At 35.5% G+C, this 22,079-nt stretch overlaps 1 protein-coding gene across 3 annotated transcripts in view; it reads right to left on the reverse strand.

Annotated features, from left to right (window-relative positions):
• Nucleotides 1–22,079, reverse strand: part of LOC121739435 (ecotropic viral integration site 5 ortholog) — a 74,486-nt gene that overhangs the window by 48,373 nt on the left and 4,034 nt on the right. For 2 of the 3 annotated variants that reach the window (XM_042131914.1, XM_042131916.1), the window contains exon 1: nucleotides 11,387–11,445. Coding sequence is in view for 1 of the 3 variants with exons in the window: in XM_042131915.1 (XP_041987849.1) it covers nucleotides 11,387–11,444 (58 nt within the window). In the remaining 2 variants the exon portion in view is untranslated. Of the gene's footprint in view, nucleotides 1–11,386; nucleotides 11,448–22,079 lie in introns of those variants that run through there. The other variant, XM_042131915.1, reaches the window with a different exon arrangement.

Consider the following 22,079-nt stretch of genomic DNA (forward strand, 5'->3'; position numbering starts at 1 on the left):
TATGGAGATACTTTGAGTCTCGGGAAAGGACAAGGAATACTTATTTTGTCCCGGAAAATGTGAGATTCCCACACAATTTACTTTTCTGATTTGCGCGTAAACGATTCTATGTACAACGTACGGGAACAACTATAAACTAAAGTCCATTCGGACGAAGTCGCGGGCAACAGCATTTTATGCATATTACACATATACATTATACATACTTTAAATATACTCATATCATGATATTACACCATTAAAATTATTATGCACAATATATCCACATATCTCCCACTCAATGTCCATATTTGAATGAACCGAGGTCTAAAACCCGTTCACATACTAGATATATTAAGAAAATTGTGAATGGATGCAGCAATACACAATATTATGTTGGATATATTTTATCATTTATGGCAAAATTCATGCAAATATGCGAAATTGTGTCTTTCTGTGTGTAGTCTGTACTTTGTTACCTCTACATGCCCAAACCGCTGAATCGATTTTGCTGAAATTTGCTATGGAGTTACTTTGAGTCCAGGGAAAGGACGTAGGATACTTCTTATCACGAAAAATTTACGGTTCCCGGGCGATAAACGAGTTTGGTGCAACAGAGTTGCGGACGGTGAAACCAAACGTAATCATATTCCATTGGCATATTGTTTGCTTCATCGTATCGTCTAAACTACTGGCGTGCTATGACCCGAAGCAGTGCCGAATTTATATTTTTATGAGAGTAGGCCACTTTATTTCCACCGCACCATGTAAGAAATCTTTCGGCCCCCTAGGACGCTGCCCGCCTCTAAGCGGTGGCCTATAACCGCCTATTTATGAATCCGGGGCTGACCCGAAGGCATCACAGCTCACAGTCACTAAAACTTAGCCCCGGTTATCTTGTCTCATAACCTGAAGCAGACTGCGATCGTAACGACATTCGAGGTATGAGATAACATTTAAGGAAAATAGGTAGGAAGTATGTACATAAAAAGTAGAGCCAGCAAACTAATTATCCATCATCCCATTCCCTCTCCACCCGACTACAATAATTTAACCCGTTAACTCGAGTGAAAAATCCTTAACAATCCTGCAGACGGATTTTTTTCCGCTTTAAACGCGAGCTCGTCGGAAATATATATTTACTATATTAATACGTGAGCCAAAAACTCTGTATCCCTTTTGACGGAAAATGAGGAAACGTAGGTGAATGAAATTTTGCACAGTTACAGTTTATATGGTGAAGGAGTGCATCGACCTAATATTATTTTGAAATTATGCTTTTATCATACATTTTTTTAACAAATAAAACATTACACACACTACAACACACACACTAGGAAAATGACAGATTTTTGAGTGACAAGCCTATACATACGAATTATACTCTTTTATTTATGGTTGAAGTCTGTTGACAACAAGGTGATAAATTGAAAATGGATTATAGTTTTTTTATTGAATCTTAGATCCTATTAGACAAAGCTTACACGGCCAGTCTGAGATCAGCTGAGTCCCAGAGACAAGAGTTGAAAAAAATATGATAAAGTCAATATTTTTTTACAAAATATAGACCGTAGTATTCCTAATGTCATTGAAACTAAGGTCGAATTTCGACCATAAGGCGATCTCTAGTATTTACTATTTTACGAACTAGCGACCCGCCCCGGCTTCGCACGGGTATGAAATATATTATAGGTTATGTCACTCACTGAAGAAATTATAAAAATCGATTCAGTAGTTTTTAATTACATTCATTACTACCCGTGGCTCGAATTGCTCGGTACCGCCGCAAAAGCTACGTTCCGCAATTTTTTTATCTGTAATATCTTCGAAAATATTTATTTAAATAATATAATGTAAACTGTAAAGGGTCATATTATTACAGATCTAATTAAATCAATAATGTATTTAAAGTATTTAATTGAATAAGGATTACCGTATTGTGGGATATCCATAAGAGATAGACAATATATACCATCGCAGAGTTTTCTCTAGACCTTTTCATAGTATTGTAATACTCAGTACATTATTTTGATAAATCTCGTAGGGTTCAGCCTGCGTTTGCAATGTAAGCGGAAAAAAATGTAATTATTTACGATATCACATTAGAAACCCCCAAAATTAACAGTATTTCTCCACTATTTAATGAATGTTATTTTACTTATAAACCTTTCTCTTTAATCACTCTATCTATTAATAAAAACCGCATCAATATCCGTTGCGTAGTTAAAGGGACACGAGGGGAAAAAAGCGACTTTGTTTTATAATATGTATTGTAGTGAACAACATTTTTCGCGGTTGATTCGATTCGTTACTGATATTTTCTAGTTTCGTAATGGGAATATTAATGAAATTGAGTCAGTCAGCATTCGTGGCAGTCCTTTCTTATCTGAACGGCCCCACGAAATTAAGTTATTTTTAATATGGCTTCAATTCCCTTTGATGGATAACTTGAATTTAATCTCCTGAAAGTCCTGAATATAACTTAGTTGGAACGTTGGCAATTTTTGCTCGGATAAAGGGCTAAACCTAGAGGTATATTGAGCCGGACAGACTAGCTAGTTTGGTCGTTAAGGTGGATAAAAAATCCGGAGCTAATCTATTTTAAACAAAATCTACTCCTAACTGCAATCTTAAGTGAGGACCTCTTAAGTGACGTGTGGAGGAGCAATCTTAAGTGTGCGTTGAGATTAGATTTACGTTGTTATTTAATTAACAATACATATTATAGGTCTACTCTCAGGACTTCTCAAAATACTTAAGGCAAAATACCCTCTAAAAATCACCTACCACACCTGTACTTAAAAATCGTTAACGCTGTTGTATTTAAAATACTGTTAGTTGATTTGATAATTACTGTGGGAACGAGAATACTACTCTTTTAACCTCATTGTAGTTATACTATGTTAATTTGCGCGGTGACCCTCTTATTACAATAACAATGGGTTTTCAACTACAATTATTGTTTCTGAATCGAAGTTTTTATTTTTAAAAGTACAGTTACGAAATTCACGTCATACGCCTCTCATATTAAATTATTCGCTTTCGCCCGTGAAATTACAGTATCCTACGTGTTGAAAATACTTTTTCAGGATAAAAGTACTAAATTATATCGAGTTTCATAATAATCTGTTTTGTGCTTTTAAGCGTGAATAATACCATCAACAATTAACATCTATCCATAGTATTTTCATAGTAGAACGCGGCACGTTCGTGACTGCGATCAATGCAGACCACGGAGCTAATACTAAGAGGAGGTGTTGTAATCAAGTTTCCTTATGAAACGACGCGTGACAATTTGCGGGGTGAGGGGGTGTCAAGCTCCGCCCACTTCTCAATATTTCATCTATCGGCTAAAAGCCAAACTACTAGCTTAGGTCGATGTTGATGTTACTACGTAGTTTAACTATCTTACACTAGATGTCATTTTGTCTAGAATATAATGGGACGTACTACGGCCCTGGATATTTTTTACGTTTCAAATAGTTATCATAGGTAACGACAGATGGCGGTTTATAAGTAATATCATAATAAAAGCTATATAATCACGGTTTTAGATATTAAATGTGTTTAAGAATAAGTGTATAACGGTTTTCAGTATTCAAGTATGATTATTGTAATAAACTTATGCAAAATTATACGCATTTACGTCTGTATTATCTTTCAAAGGTTTGGCCACCTAGTATCAAGTAGTATAATTAACGCTGAAAGCTGAAATGTTCTAGAACTTTTATATTTAAATTACATTTAAAATTATTTCCAAATGAAATGTGATGGTATTTATGTTATCAGAACGTCTGTCTGAGTGTTTTCGACATTATAAAACATAATACTTCATCCTTTTCTTGTTAAATACGCAGAAAACACCAATTTATTGGGAGTCTCGTTACGTGTGCACCTGACAAACGCTCAAAGTGTACTGACTTAAGCCCCACCCACAAGGATGACGTCAGGACCTAGTTGAAAATCACAGTGCACAGTTGCTTAGGCCAGCTCCTCTTTGTATGAGCTCCGTGATGCAGACTAAACAACAGACGGCCCAATCGGGCCGTATTTGAATCTTCACAACGCGCGCGGTAGTAACATATTATCTGCTTTGAGTTTTTCATCATTGGTGTGAAAAATATGTGTACGTATACACTTACACAAGCATGATTGAACATGATTTCTATGAGATTAAATTGTCAACGTGCGGCATGTGCCGACTGGACGTCAAAAAAGAGTGCTGCTGTCATGTATCACACGTCTCTTTTTACCACGCAGTGTTACTGATAGTGACATCTCTCTTGCTCAGGCCTTTGTTTCTCTATTCCGCTAGGTATATTAACTTTATGGTCGGACTCAACACGGGCCGACCTGATCGGACTAATTTTGTTAATTTCTGTGTGTGTGCACGAGTCAGTTCCGCCTGCGATCAGTTCCCATATGTAGGGGCCTTTATATACGGAAGGACTCCAAGCATTAGCAAGTGCTATTCTGCATTTATATGCTATTGCTCATTGACCATCACTAATGAACAATGATTATGTAGAGAAAGGCATTATCATTACTCAGTCTTATCAACCTTCATTGACAGACTAGGTGTGGTGTACACAATAATTAAAACACTCGCGGTCGCCCGCGGCTTCGCCCGCATGGATGTCGGTTACCGCTGCAAAAAGCCTACCCAGGAAAGAGGCGGTCATAATTAAGACATTAAGGAAATTATAGTCCGGGTTTCCTGGAACATTTTTTTTATTACTATCAAGCAAATTTTTCGTGAGTAGCTTCATTTTAATAAGAAGAAAATTCTCGAAAGTGGTAGCTAACAGAGATTAATAGGTTAATAGTTATATTTAAGAGTAACATTGTCCTACAGATAACCATGGTCAAGTCTATACGAATATAGGCCCTTTGACATTATCAAGGGAAAAATATATAATATAACATTTTTCAGGAAACGCAACTATTTTTAATAAGGTAATGTAACTAACAAACCTCATTTCAGGCGAATATAAAATAATAATTTTACATTTGTAAATATTAACATTTAACCATTTCATTTCATAATTGGAAGTCCATGCGTCCATGCATGATCATTAATTCAAACTCAATTGCAACTGGATTTCAATTCTAAATTCAAAATATCGTTCTAGATGTGATAGCTCATAACTAACATCTTTTGTAAAATTTGATTTTGCAGAAAGTTTCAAATAGTATTTGTGGTTAATAATCCGTAAATGTCTTGATCATTTTATAGCAAAAAATCGGCCAAGTGCGAGTCGGACTCACGCACGAAGGATTCCGTACCGTTATACCGAGTGAAAGTAGGGAAGAATAGTGTTTTTGTATTTTTTTTTATTATTAATATTTATTTTATTTTAATTTTATAATTAAACTAGATGTCCCGCGCGGCTTCGCCCGCGTAAATTAGGAATTTTACGGAAACCGTACATTTTCCCATAAAAATAGCTCTTATGTCCCTACTCCCTTCACTTGGTCTACTCTATATCTGTGCCAAATATTGCCATAAAAATTGCTCCAGTAGTTCGTAATTTCTAATATTTCCCCCGTTTTTCCCACATTTTCCTGAGTTTCTTCGGTCGTATTAGTCTTAGCCTATAGTCTTAGTTCTTACTCGATAAATGAGCTATCTAACACTGAAATAAGTTTTTAAATCGGATCTGTAGTTCCTCCGATTCCGTTCAAGCAAACATACTCTTCAGGTTTATAATATTAGGTAGGTATAGATTTTTTTAAATTATCGCTTGACAAACTCGAGTCTCGATCTAAAAGACTATGAAAAGTACTTACCAATAACATGGTATAATATGGTAGTGATGATGATGACGATGTTGATGATGAATGTAATTTGCATAGAAGCATATGCTTTCCGTTCTTAAAACAACGCCGAAACTCCCAAACTTGTATCTATAAAGAATCAGGAGTTCTCTCAGCACCTTCCGAACCACGGTATACCAGGTATACCTCGGTTCAAAATCTTACTTGTTGGTAGCATATGCTTAGAATACTTCTCACGAAACCGAAGTCACCACATATTTCCCTATAATTTTTGAGGAGTTCCCTCGTTTACTTATGGATCCTTCATCAGATCACCACTTTTGTGAATATAATACCGAATTGGGATGATACCCTATATTTATGATGATACCCAAAAGAAAAATTTTGAAAATCGGTTAACAAACGACGGAGTAATCGTTGAACATAAGAAAACGAACATAACACCTCCCCCATTTTGAAAGTCGGTTAAAATTGTAGCCTGTGTGTTATTATGATGTTTAAGCTATATTATTGTAAAGTTTCATTAAAATCCGTTCAGTAGTTTTTGCGTGAAAGAGTAACAAACATCCATACATCTACATATACATCCATGCATCTATACATCTGTGGGATAATGCGTGGCGACGCTAAAGGAAGATCTTCCGACCGAGCGAGGTGTTATGCTCGGTCAGGCCGAAGCCCACGTGATACATTTCAGCTGTCGTATATATACCGACGCGCTCAGAAAACTTCGATAGCGCGATGCAGGAATATTAGGCGATTTGTGGGTACCGCCACACATCCAAAATTTTTCTCACCTTTTAAACCTTCCCTAGACCTCCACGAATAATTCAAGACCAAGATAAGATAAATCCGTTCAGCCGTTCTCGAGTTTTAGCGAGACTAACGAACAGCAATTGATTTTTATATATATAGATTAAATATTAAATATTAACCCATCCAGTCCCCTAAGCTCACCGGTGAGCGAGACACAATAGAATAACAATAGATTTCTAAGAATCCTCGATCGAAGGATACATAAGTATACATAAGACTTTTATAAAAATTCAAGTGTCTACACGTTGCCATTATGGATAACGATTAACGAGCCAAAAAGGCCAAAAAAATGACATTTGTTTGTTTGTTTTTACTTTTTAGTATTTGTTGTTATAGCGGCATCACATAATATATACAATCTGTGAAAATTTCACAAGTCTAGTTATAGCTGTTTTTGAGATACAGCCTGGAGACAGACAGAGAGACGGACAGACATCGAAATCTCAGTAATAGGGTCCCGTTTTTACCCTTTGGGTACAGAACCCTAAAAACGACGAAGGCTTCAGTCTCGAAACCAGCGGGTAGCGGGGCGGAAGCGGCGCGGTGGCAGCGCGGCGCGATTCGGGGCCTGTCCATATAAAATAGTTTGCACATACGAGCTATCACATCCAGACCGACGACATAATATAATACTCCTGAAAGCTGCCTGGTTACGAGTATATTGGCGTATTAACCGAAAATGTTATTCTACTGTCAGAATAACTAATGGCCACACTTTGAGGAATTAATGATTATTTAATATGTAATTATTACTAATTTGTCAATATTTAATCATTAGTACCTCCTCGGAGGGCGACTGTAAGTACTTAATAATGTCAATATTTAATCATTAGTACCTCCTCGGAGGGCGACCGTAAGTACTTAATAATAAACTAGATGACCCGGTGAAATTCGTATCGCTTTCCTCCTAAATCTAAATGTAAACCTTCCCTGGTTTTCCACTAGCATTTCAAGACTAAAATTAGCAAAATCGGTTCAGCCGTTCTCGAGCTTTAGCTAGACTAAGAAAAACTCTCACTCAAAACCACTCTAACTTATCCTTAGGAAATCGCGCATATTTACCTTTTTAGGGTTCCGTACCCAAAAGCTAAAAACGGGACTCTATTACTAAGACTTCGTTGTCTGTCCGTTTGTATGTCTCCAGGCTGTAACTCAAGAACGGTAATAGCTAGAGAGTTGAAATTTTCACAGATTGTGTATATCCGTTGCTGCTATATAATTAAAATAAAATAATATTTAACGGGGGCACCCATACAACAAACGTGATTTTTTTGGCCTTTTTTGCTCTATATAAATAATAGGAATAGGTAGGTACTGGATTTTTTCACACAATCATAAAAAACTTAGTTTTATGTGTGCTTTAATATTTAATAACAATATTAATATATTGAACTAAGAAATTTAAAAAAACCCCCGCCAAACAACTTTAAAAAGTAATGAAATAATATTAACTGCCTTTAAGTTCAAATAATTCCTAACTTGTGTAAAGTAATATTTTAGTCCATAATTGTTGTCACGGTGTGTCGGGGACCGCCAAGTAAACTACAACCTACAACCGTCAAGTCGCTGATTATCTCGATTCAGTTCGCTGTGAATTGATCCTTAAACTTGTTATGTGAAATCAAACATCTACATAAGCGGTCCCCCGACACACCTTAACAACAATTATGGACTAAATTATTACTTTACACAAGTTAGGAATTATTTGAACTTAAAGGCAGTTAATATTATTTCATTACTTTTTAAAGTTGTTTGGCGGGGGTTTTTTTAAATTTCTTAATTTAATTTTATTTCATACTTTTTAAACTTGTGTTGGTTTAAATTAACTGCCTTTAATATTAACTGCCTTCAAGTTCAAATAATTCCTAACTTGTGTAAAGTAATATTTTAGTCCATAATTGTTGTCACGGTGTGTCGGGGACCGCCAAGTAAACTACAACCGTCAAGTCGCTGATTATCTCGATTCAGTTCGCTGTGAATTGATCCTTAAACTTGTTATGTGAAATCAAACATCTACATAAGCGGTCCCCCGACACACCTTAACAACAATTATGGACTAAATTATTACTTTACACAAGTTAGGAATTATTTGAACTTAAAGGCAGTTAATATTATTTCATTACTTTTTAAAGTTGTTTGGCGGGGGTTTTTTTAAATTTCTTAATTTAATTTTATTTCATACTTTTTAAACTTGTGTTGGTTTAAATAGTGCAAAATAATTCCTAACAACACAATCATATTCTCATAATTACCATATTCTATCAATGTCCTTTTCGATGAGGCCGTTAATATGAGCCCAAACACGAAACCTCCACTTTGGGTTCATACGAGGCTCGGTTCTTATAGAGTCTAGGTGATGCTGCAGCAGCTGCATGTAAATATTTACTGTTTATTTATTTACTTATTACTGGTTGTCGCAATTAAAATGAGCCCAAACACGAAACCTCTGCTCTTAGTTGGCGAGAAGTTGGATATCCTATTGATTACCAGGTGATGCTGCAGCACCAGGTCAACTTTCCATTATTATGTGTATACGTATATTGTATATTCACAAATGTCATGAACTACAATGAAATATAAAACCCATCAAACGACTACAAGTTGCCAACGGCCTTTCATGAACCAGATAAACCCTGATTGTTCAGCACTGAACAGGCTGATGATGATGAATTATATCTAAGAACACTCTCGATCATGTCAGCTTTTAAAGAAAAAAAAACTAGATCAAAATCGGTTCACCCGTTTGGATGCTACGATGCCACGGACAGATACACACACAGACAAACAGACAGACAGACAGACAGACACGTCAAACTTATAACACCCCTCTTTTTTGTCGGGGGTTAAAAATGAAAAACTAAGAGCCCGGACTTCCATACAAAAAACACAAATTTTGGCCTAATTTTTCTCTATAATGGTACGGAACCCTTCGTGCGCGAGTCCGACTCGCACTTGGCCGATTATTTTTTATTCTTACCTCGGCCTCCCTAGTACTATAGTATTAAATGAGAACGGAGGCGGGTCATAGCATTAAACGCGTCTCTAATTGGAAGCCGAGTGATACCACTTATTCCCGAAGCGAAAATAAATTAATGAACTAAAAAGTTTCTACAGGCTAAAAAAAGCTTTAGGTTGACTGAAAATATTCATTTTAAGCAACATAGACTTTATTTAAAGGTTATTTTACTGAATGATATAAATTGCTCCAGGTAAAGACTAGAGACATTATGAATAATAACTGATTTAAACAGAATGTGTGTATAATGTAGACTCTTTAATTTTAATTTAATTAATTTATTCTTTATTTTTAATTAGAATTCTAATTTTAGTTCTGAAGCCTACAACAATATTCCCTAAAGTTGCGAAATATATCAATTTCCTTCTACAAAAAGGAACAAACTGGACACACCCCGCAATAATTTATCGCCAAACCAGTGGGGCTTTTAGGTAAAATTAACAAGCGACCGATATAGCTTAAACTATACTAGAGGTATAATCCAGTGTTTTTCAACCTGTGGGTCGGGGAATTCAACTTTCAAAGCTTCTTCGTCGAGCCAACTACATATTTCAATAAAATAAAAGTAGGAGAATTAAAAAAAAATGATATATTCATAAACATGCATTTAACATGATAGAATAAGCAAAGGGTCTCTAAATATTTTTTCAGTCCAAGATAGTCGCATCGTAAAAAAAGGTTGGAAAACTCTGCTATAATCGAAATAATGGCACATAATCTCATAAGTCATACAATTGATAGTTTACATTAAGTTTTGTATTCCAATAAGCAGTTGGACTTAAGAGCGGGCTGCCAAATTTTGTTGATTTCTAATAAGGTTGAACTGGCTAAGTTCTTTGTCATGTCAAGTATCTCCGTTCGGCTGGTAGCGACTTCAAACGAATGAAAATTTCTAACAGAATTAGTTGAGGTTTAGTGGAATGTCGAAAACCGGTCGCGTTATGCTTTTCCTATGCGCTATGCCCCTTCTAGTCTACTGACCAAACGTCATCAAAATCGGTTCAACGATTTAAGCATAAGAGATAACAGATACCTTTTTGTATATTTTATCACATTAGTTTGGAAAAATTTAAACAAAATCGGTTTTAATGATTTAAACATAAATTATTATAGACAGACAAACTTTCGTATTTATAATATTAGTATGGAATTAAGAGATTACAGACAGACACACTGTCAAATGTATACCTGCTATTAGTATGGAATTATGTATTCGGTATATTCCCGTACTGCTTTTAAAGTTCTCGAGTGGATCCGCCGGGAATCGGGATCAATCAACTTTGATCGTTAAAACCGCAACAGGTTTTAATTAATATCAAGTGCTATACTTTAATTAAACTTATGTAATACATCCTTACTTCATAATACAAGAATAGATTAGGCCTTGAGGAAGGACACACAATCGCAAAACTTTTTATTTTGCTTAGTATGGTTCGTATATGTTTTACTGGCTTTCCCTTGAACGAAATCGCCTCAATACCGCACATTTTTATGAAAATAGGACATTTTTATTGCAGAAAAGTTTCTTCTATATAAAAAATCTGAAAATGGTATAAAATGTCACCATAGTTGGGCAACTAAACGACAATTATACGGTGAACTAGAAGCTGCGAAGCATCATCAATTTACTAAGTGAAACCTAAAGGCTAATCTAACTAAATAAAAGCAAGGAAATAAAAAATCTAATAAGTAATAATTTCTCATTTAAGTTACTTAATATAAACGTACAAAAATGTTGATAGAAAAATGGAAATTTAATTTTAAAAAATTGAGGGTAAACACATTTCAAAATTTTACCTCTAATTAGCGAAAAATGGTTCGATGTACTCCCCACGTTTGGCGCCGACTCGAACATTAACTGGAAAAGAAAATAAAATTTTGACTTCCTTTGTAAGGCTAATGAATAGAACCACTATTAAAAAAAAAGTATATTCCAGATTATTCAACCTCAAAAATTTCAACCCCCGACCAACAAACGATTTTTGGTCGGGGGGTGAAAATATGAAGTTTTGTAATATAGCATAAACTGTGTATATATCTAACCTAACCTAACAATATGTCTGTTAATGTCAGCGTTGCCAGATATTTTTTTGCGCCAAGTCGGGACTTTGGAACTTTTTGAGTGAAAAAGCGGGATTTTTCGGTCAAAAGCGGGACAAAGTAAAAAAAGGTATAAAATCAAAAGTTTTTTTAATTTTTATCTTTTTATTTGCGTTAAAATAACGTTTACGTGACAATAGATAGCTAAAGTAGCCAATGAAAATCCACCCCCTACCTCTACACTCTTATCTTCATTACGCACCTTTCTTTCTCAGCACGCTGCACGTACGTTCGGGCTTTCCCCGAAAAGCGGGACTGAGCCTGTCCCGCGCGGGACATTTAATTTTGATGAAAAAATCGGGACGTCCCGCCAAAATCGGGACGTCTGGCAACGCTGGATAATGTTTGTTAAATTGCCGTTTTAGTCTGGCAACACATTTGAGTGATCAGGTTACTAATTGAAGGAGTAAAAGGATTCAAGTGTCCACTAACGGGACTCAAGTATCTCTCGTATAGAAATCCGTCCGAAAATAGCTCAGTGCATACATTTGGAACCAGACAATACATTTTTTTAATTAGTAACATGACTCCAGTTTCATCTAAGGGGGCTCCCATACAACAAACGTGATTTTTTCGGGCTTTTTCGCTTTATATCAATGATGGCAAGAAATTAGGCACTTGAAGTTTTTACAAATTCTCTTGTTATATTATGTGTACTTAAATATTTAATAATAATATTAAAATAAAATAAAAATTTAAGGGGGGCTCCCATACTAAAAACAAAATTTTCAGCCTATTTTTGCTCTGAATCGGTACGGAACCCTTCGTGGGCGAGTCCGACTCGCACTTGGCTTTTTTTTGCTTTTTTTTTTGCACTCGTATGCGCACGTTTGATATAGTTTTATGTATTTCAAATGAGTCTTATTTACTTGAAAGTCAATTTATACTGGGATTTTTTTCCGACAATTTGCTTCTAGCAACAACTGCACAAGAAAACAAAATATGAACATTTAATGATTGTATTTTTTTATTCTTCTAACCTATTGTTAACCATTAAACAGGTAAACTAACCAAATATAACCAGTCAGGTTAATATTCAAAATAATCGGCCAAGTGCGAGTTCCATTCCCACACAATAAACATTTTTTTGGTTCATGCTGGACGAATTTAAATATGAGCTATTCAAATAACTTTTGTAAGCCGTTTCTTTCAAAACAGAGAAGCTAGCGGTTGAAACAGTGTATTCACTATTCAGCGAAATAATTCCAGTAGGTAATCAAACAGCAGAGAGTTGAAAGTTGAGAGTCGGAAATCGGGATGGTTTCAGCAAAATAATTACAGTAATCATATAGTTATAGGATAAGCTTATCCTGAGGACTACTCAGCTCTCACAAGAGGGCATAATGACTGTTTCTTATTTCCACCCTTCCCTTCCCTACTCTCCCCTCTTACCCTATTCCCTCTTAAAAGGCCGGCAACGCACCTGCAGCTCTTCTGATGCTGCGAGTGTCCATGGCCAACGGAAGTTGCTTTCCATCAGGTGGCCCGTTTGCTCGTTTGCCCCCTTATCTCATAAAAAAAATAGTTAAAGTAAACATATAACTTTTAATTAGGACTTTATACAAATTTCAAGTGCCTAGCAGTTGCCATTATTAATTACGAGCAAAAAAGGCCAAAAAATAAGGATTGTTGTATGGGAGCCCCCCTTAAATACTTATTAATTTTATTTTGTTTTTAGTGTTTCCTTGTTAAAGCGGCAACAGAAATACACAATCTGAAAATTTCTGTCTAGCTATAGCGGTTATTGAGTTACAGCCTGGAGACACACAGACAGACAGACATCGAAGTCTCAGTAGGTAATAGGGTTCAGTTTTTACAGTTAAAATTAAATTTGACATAAGGCTAAATATATCCACATTTAAAGGTTAAATCATAAAGTTAATATACCTAGCGGAATATATTATTAACTTTATGGGTTAAATATAACTTTAACTTTGACCATAATTACTGTAACTATAACAACGCCTCTGTTGCAAGTTGCAACCCATGTCCCATCCTAAGCCCCCTAGGCCCCTACATCTCCGCAATAAAGCTTTTCTATTTGAAAACAATATAACGAAGCACGTTTCCCTCATCCTTGTTCATTAAAAAGCTGCGAATATAGTTTTTATTATTCTCGTAGTTAAAAAGGCTTTTGTGCCATAAAACAGGATTCTTCCAGATTAATGTCACGTAATACGTATTGTTTAGTCTTAATTACTACAGTAATTAAGACTAGGTACTACAGTCATGATACTAAACAGTTAATCCTAGTGTTATTATAAAGACTTTTTATGAGATGTGTTATACTGTTGACCCTGGCCAGACCTTTGATACTTCACTTCAGTGAAGTAAGCGAACATTTCTTGATGATGACTGCATGGTAATTAAATTTTCTTTAAGTAAAAATAATTTGTCTAGAAAGATGGGTTGATCTATTGTTATGATCTACGCTTCGAGCATCAGTCTACGGAAACATTCAGAATTCCCATTTGACTTGAATTCGGGACCATTCAAGTCTTTAGCGAATAAACGTCGAACAATAGTGCCGCGCGTTTTTGGATCGAATAGATGATTTAAATAACGGAAGATGACGACATCAAAAACCGCAGGTGAATATGAAAACGGTCATTCTATACTTATAAGAGGCATGCCATTTTTTCTGGTGGAAGATAATATAAAGAATATGAAGGGAAGGGAATATAAGGCTACAATCATTGCCACAAAATCTCGTTTATTCTATTCTTTTTAATTAAAACAATCCTACAGCATTTCTCGGGAGTCGGGACTCATTACTCATGGATTGCCATAGTAAATACCAATATTTTTAAGCTATTGCATAGCTGCAGAACAGAGCCAACCTGCAAGATTAACAATCTGAGGACCCCACTGTAATTTACTATCAAGTGTAATACCTAAGAATATAGTGTTGTCTACCAAATTCATCTTCTCATTATTTAATACTACATTGGTTTGGACTTGCCTAACATTGGGCAAAGTAAACTTTGTACATTTTGTTTTACTAGAATTTGAAAGTTAATAACTTACTTTACTAAAATATTTCAATATTTAAAAATTTACTAAAATAAACATTCTGAGAATATTTATTTTAAATTTATTCAGAAATAAAACAATTTTGATTTTGATTTTGCTTTTATCGCGGGCATTGAGTGCGGCGATCGAATGGATTAGGATTACTCACTGGGCTGGGCTCACACCCGTGATCATCGCTAGGTGAGTGGTGACTGGTGACGCTGTACAAATCCCATACAAAATCTTAGTAAACGCCAAATGCGTTCACGATCGAATGTAAAACAAAAAAAAACTCACACGGCTCGGCACACTTGTCACCTAATGAAAAGCAACTACCGTCACCAATGGACTCTCGCAACATTTTCGTTGCACGTGCGTTGCCGGTCTTATTTTTTATTAACTTTAGATCAATCTTTGTACCTTAAAAGTGTTTTGAATAAGTATTCCATGAGTGATTGTAATCTTTCAAAATCACCATTTCCATCAAAATTAGATTATGAAGCTTTAAGCTCAGACGTACATTATGATGCACCTTGTAAAAATGTCATAGGGTCCACAATAATCGCAATACATTTTTGATATTTTATGCAATGAATTCCTGGGCATATAATTATTTTTCTTTTGAGTGTAGTAATTGTATTTGTTTTTATAAAAACTTGACGACTTATTATTGGCATATTTCGTATTCCCTGTTTGCAGGGCTTTCAGTCCTGTCGTAGGTTCCGCCTTCAATTTTACTTCGTGATCTAGTAGGCGAGTTTTTACAAACACCAAATTTAGCTGCTCTTCGCCGAGTGTTTCCAACGCAGTAATAACGCCGTCGTATGAAGTGGGTAGCGTGAGCAATAGATGCGATATTTTATCCATTTCGTCCAGCCTTTGGCTATCATATTTTTCTTCGACCATTCAACATCGGCATCCTTTGGAGTTTCGGAATCAACAACACATAGCACTTGAAGTTCCTCCAGCAACGATCTTATGCGAAATTTCCATGTACTATATCGCTCGCCAGTAAACTGATGGATATTTCTCTTGTTGCGCGAATCCATTATTATTTATGCAAAAAATTACTTGTATTTTACTTTTAGCTACAGTTAGCGACCTGGGCCCATAACCTGATGGAAATTGGGAATAGGTTTACAGCAAAAGAAAAATCGACCGTCCATTCAATAGATATAATTTTTAATAGAATGACATAACAAATGACAGTTGTCATATTTTAGTGTGCGAAAAAGAACCAATTTCAAAAAGGTTGAAGTTGGGATTTACGTTTCCTTAGTTTTCATTATTCGTAGAGATAAAGATTATAGAAATCGCCATTTAACGCACGTCACCTGTAGGCACGAGCCCCAGTTTTCACTGCAACCTGACCTCTAGCTTTGTCTACTCCGCTATCGAATTACTAAACAAAGAGGCTCCCTTTATACTGGTAAGTGCTATCACTTATTGAGCACGATTTGGGTTTATTTTTACCCGACTTAAATAGAGATATAGAGCGTTGTTATTCTTTAAGTGTAGGGCGAGCGAACGAGCCACATATCCCACCATATCCCACAACCTGAGCACTTTTGTGGCATAAACTTTTACGAAAAAACTATTACGCGGCATGCCTATTGATTTGTGCTTTAACATAGTTATTTTATTTATATGTGGCTATGTGTTATCACTTATCAGCAGTCAGTCAAGGTTTGGTTACTTTTAAATAATATTTAAAAAATACCACGCAGAAAAACGACACGAGCCCTCACAAAGCTAGGCTTTTAGCTAGTAATTAAGAATTATGCATATTCCATACTTTACATACCAATATTTTATGCTAGTTGGTAGTTGAGTTGCGTCGAAATTCGCTTACCGCGCAGCAACCGTACGGTTTCCCGGGACTCAAACTCTCGATTAAAAGTACCTATCTTCATACGAAATTTAGGTAAGCAAATCGGTTCAGCGGTATTTGGATAGGACCTCTTCCATACAGACAGTCAGACACACTTTCTCATTTATAATATTAGTATGGAAACGCTTTGTGTCAGTCTACTCTTCATGCTCAAGTCGCTGAACTAATTTTGATGACATTTGGTATGGTGATACTCATGGCCCCCGAGAAAGAACATCTAACGGCCGTTCCCAATATTTGATCTATCTCTGGATTTGCCCTACTAGAGATAGGAATAGCTCACATTAGACATTAGAGACATAAATTTTATGTCAATTGTGAGCTATTCCTATCTCTAGTAGGGCAAAACCAGAGATAGATCAAATATTGGGAATGGCCGTAAGTCGTTTTCCCCGGAAATTGTACGGTCTCAAGCGATACGCATTAAATTGCAGGCCGCAGCTCAAACAAAAATACTTAGTGTGTAATTCTTTGAAAACACAGGGGCATAAGAGGCTTTCAACAAGTCCAGAAGAGCTTAATTCCACAGCTTTGCGGTAAATTTTGATTCAACTTCATATTCAACTCTGTAGTAAACTTTGAATCAACTTTGCAGTCAAAGAGTTTACTAAACGATTAAAATTAGAAGGCCGATTGTCGAAAATCACTATCGTCATAGCATATCCATTATCCATACTAATATTTTAAATGCGAAAGAGTGTCAGTCTGTCTATCTGTTAAGACTGTTCTCTTCACACCCGAACTGCAGAATCGATTTTCTGGGTAAGTATAGTAATACTTTGAGTCCCGAGAAAGCACATAGGATACTTTTGTTTCCCGGAAAAAGGTACTGTTCCCGCGCGATAAAAGAATATTGCGGCAACGGAGTTGCGGGCGCCATCTAGTACCTACATAGATAATAGATATAATGTCCGACGGGACATAGAAGTTGAATGACCGATCACAACTACGCGCACACTGTACGTTTTTAGGATTCCGTACCCAAAGGGTAAAAACGCGACCCTATTTTACTGAGACTTCGATGTCTGTACTCGGTCCGTCTGTCTCTAGGCTGTACCCCAAGAACCGCTATAGCTAGACTTCTGAAATTTTCACAGATTGTGTATTTCTGGTGCCGCTCGCGCTATAACAACAAAAACTAAAAACAAAGCAAATTCCATTCCAAAGCATTTTTGATTCACTTTTAGGCTAAATAGAAAAAAATTCAGTTCAGTAACATAGAACAGAAAAAGAAACAGACACTTCTAAAGTTACAAAAACATTTTCGGCACAAAATTCAATACGACTAAACTATTTTAACTGTCGCTACTTGCTAGGTCGAACTAGAGCTTATGTGACGATGATTCATTATTATTCACCTACTTAGTGGTTAATGAGAATCATAATAATTTAGGTAATTATAATCAGATAATTACTTGATGAACCATTATCAAAATTATTACTTTGACTTATATATAAAAAATAATCGGCCAAGTGCGAGTTAGACTCGCGCACGACGGGTTCCGTACCGTAACACAATTTTTGGCCTATTTTTCGTCTATAAGACGAAAAATAGGCCAAAAATTGTGTTTTTGTATGGGAGCCTTCCTTAATTTTTTATTTTATTTAAATACTATTATTAATTATTAAAGAAGACGTATAACTTAGGCCTTTATAAAAATTTCAAGTGCTTAGCTGTTGCCATTACTAAATGCCAGCAAAAAGGCCAAAAAAAATACGTTTGTTGTATGGGAGCCCCCATTAAATATTAATTTTATTTTGTTTTTAGTATTTGTTGTTATAGGGGCGACAGAAACATACACAATCTGTGAAAATTTCAGAAGTCTAGTTATAGCGGTTATTGAGTTACAACCTGGAGACAGACAGACAGACGGATAGAGAGAACCGCTGAATCAACTTGTAAATATGTACTAATATAATTAATTAACCATACCCTACTTCACCTTCACCAGACCTACAATTTTAGAGCAAAGTCTATCTGTCAATACACTCTGACATTGGCAATCCACGAAACTGCCATTAAAGAAGAAGAAGAAGAACCGCTGGTCTATGGAAGAGTACGATACATAGACGCTGAAACATACATAGACATAATATATACTGTCGTAATATTAAGTCTATGGAAACATACGTATAAGCTTTTAGACTCTCCCTCACGATTAAATCGATATTACAGATACAACATTATGTACTTACATTGTACATAGTTTATATAATTCTGTCTAGAGTAGGCAGACTGATACAATGTACCATTCGTTTGTGTGCATAACTCATAAGTCAATAAAAACCCTCTATACTGTACTCGGCGAAACATGGCGGTAGCGGTCATTGACTCTCTGTCGAAAACTTGGCATTTTCTATACAAAGCCGCGATTGACAACATCTTCAAGTCAATCGCGGTTTAATTGTTTATAGAAAATGACAAGTTTTTTAACAGGGATGATCGCTACCGCCATGTTTCGCCGAGTACAGTATAGGTATTGGCATTCGATCCTGGATGCTTCGAAATGTCAACTATTCGTCATTATTGGAATTTGGAACATCGAACACAATGAGAAATTTAGACTAAGCATAGTCCTTACCTATAATAATATTTATGTAAATTGAATTGTAATGGAAATATTAAGCAAAGGTCGGAGCAGAGGACGCCACTCGCACATAAGTATAGCACATAATCCGACCAAAATCAAATCCGACATGTTGCACACGTCATAATTATAATCAGAATATTGACAGAAAGGCGAATGCCCAAAAGTGGTACCAATTTGTATCAATGCCTTAATATGAGAATGTAATAGTAATTCTTTTTCGAATTTTAATATATAATTTCCAAAATAAAAGTAGCCTATGTTACTTGTAAATAATGTAGCTTTCGAATGGTGAAAGAATTTTTAAAAACGATCTAGTAGTTTTTGAGCCTATTCGTTACAATAAAACAAACAAACAAACAAAGTTTACATCTTTATAATATTAGTATAGATATACAAGAATTGCTCGTTTAAAGATATAAGATAGGTCAATCAAAATAGGTTAGAAAATATTTTTTCATGCCATGGGGGTCGCGTATTAAAAAAGGTTAAAAAACACTGACCTAGAGGAACGTTCAATATTAAGTTAGCGAGAAACTTTGAATTTTTGAGGGCTGCAGCCGACAAACTCAGTCTGGTGAAATAAATTAAACATGGTAAATGGATTCTGTCTGAATTTTGAAGCAGTGTTGCCAATTTCGAAAAACATTTCTCCCTAAACTTGAGCAAAATATACAATTTTTAAAAAGGGGAAAAGCGCAACTGGTGCAATTCTCCTAGGTTCTCCATGGACTATCCAGACAATCACAAACAAATCATAGCAAATAACAAATAAGTGTTCAGTAGTCATCGTTTTCTCTTAGTATCTATACAAATTATAGGTTCATATTTAAATCTACTTCATACTTCCAAAAGCTTATATTTAAATCGCTTACAGATTTGCCAGTTCAAGATAACAACGAAATAGGAAACCTCTAAAATTGTTACATTAAAATACCCTTCAAACATTTATCCGAAAAACCTACAATTTGTAGAGAATTTACCCACAAATATAGGAATAATTTGATCCAAAATTTTGCCACAAATGTAGCAATAATTCGTGGTTGGCATCACCGCTCTGAAGCATTTCATCTAGCTCTACATTATAGGAGAGATCGCAGTCACAACAGCAAGGTGCGTCGACCTGGGATCTTCCGTCCCGCTCTCGCTTGCGGCACCGCTATATGCGTCTCACTTTTCCAATTAATTTTTCGTATAGCTTTTTCTCTGATACGTTAGCTACTGTTATATTATGTTGTACACGATCACGCAACTTCCTAGTACATTAGGCCGGTACATATGATATATGGAGTATTCCGATCATATACTGTGGATTCTTTCATAATATATCGTACCATATGGAATATGGATATACATATCGGCGTGATAAAAACTCTATTATTATTGTATGCACACATAATATCGTATTGCTGCGACTTTTTGTCTGGGTCACTAGTCTATTTTTTTTTATAAAACAAGGGGGCTAACGAGCAAACGGGTCACCTGATGGGAGCATAGTGGCCGTCGCCCATGGACACTCTCGCATTATTAGAAGAGGCCAGTAACGCACCTGCTTCATTATTATAATGTAATATTATATTAATCATAAAGAGTGAGTTTGTATGTGTGTTTGTTTGCATCGAAAACTGAAAAGGCTCCGAAAATAGATGGCAGATATTGCAAAATTGTAGACCACGGGAAACGACAAAGTATACTTCTTATTGCGGTAAACTCAAGAAACTGCAGGTGGTCTAACACACATCGCCAATATTATGATCAAAACAGTAATAACTAATAAGTAACTAATAACTGAACTTCGATAAAAAACGAACGTATATTTTTTATGGGCAGCAAAATTTTTTTTAACATCCTTTTTCTAGCCTTGCTTTTGTTATTTGTTCAATTCGTTTAGATATCGCATACTGAATACTGGTACTTATAGCATTTTTTGGGATGTTAAACTGTCGCCATTTGCACCAGAGATATTATTGTGTTCGACCATAAAAAAAAAACGGACAAGTGCGAGTAGGATTCGCGCACGAAGGGTTCCGTAAAATTGTAAAGCAAAAATAGGTAAAAAATGTGTTTTTTTTTGGTATGGGATTAATTATTAATTTTATTTAAATTTTATTATTAACAACTGAGTATTTTGTGAACATTTCTTTTCAAGTATCTTCCTATTGCCATTATTGATATCGAGCAAAATATAGCAAAAAAAAATACGTTTGTTGTATGGGAGAGGTATTTAATTTATTTTGTTTTTAGTAAGTATTTGTTGTTAAAGCGGCAATAAAGTAAACAAACTTTGTGAAAATTTAAAAAAATCCAGCCATAACGGTTCTTGAGATACAGCCTGGAGACACAGAATACATAATTATTAGTACATTTCAGTACGGAACCCTAAAAATAACTTTTTATAAGTACATAATATGTATGGTCAAATTAAGAAACCTCTTTTTTGGAAGTGGTTAAAAATGTATAAAAAGACATACATTAACTAGATTTTGCTTAATCCTTCAATTGCTGAAAGGATTATGAAACATTTAAAGGGAAAGTTTATTGATATGGACCCGTGCGAACTGCGAAGTCAGAGCAGGTAGGTAGTTATTGATACAACAACAAATAACATGTGTACACTTTTTAGATTAGAACGATAAACCGTACAAGGTTACAACTTACAAGTAATGTTATTAAATACCACCGCGGCCGAAGGTCGCTACGAAATACATAATTGTTAACTAAACTAAACAGAAAACGCATTGAAATTTAACTTGGTATTAATAATGCAGTCCGACTTGTTTAGAAGCAACCCTTCCTGGCATTGTAAATATCCCGTCCTGGGACTCAATATACCCAGTATGTACACTATACACCAAAGCAGAGGTCACCAATTAGTTTCGCTCAGGGTCCATTTTAGGAA

The sequence above is a fragment of the Aricia agestis genome, chromosome Z, assembly GCF_905147365.1.
Source record: "Aricia agestis chromosome Z, ilAriAges1.1, whole genome shotgun sequence".
Classification (NCBI taxonomy): Eukaryota; Metazoa; Arthropoda; class Insecta; order Lepidoptera; family Lycaenidae; genus Aricia; species Aricia agestis.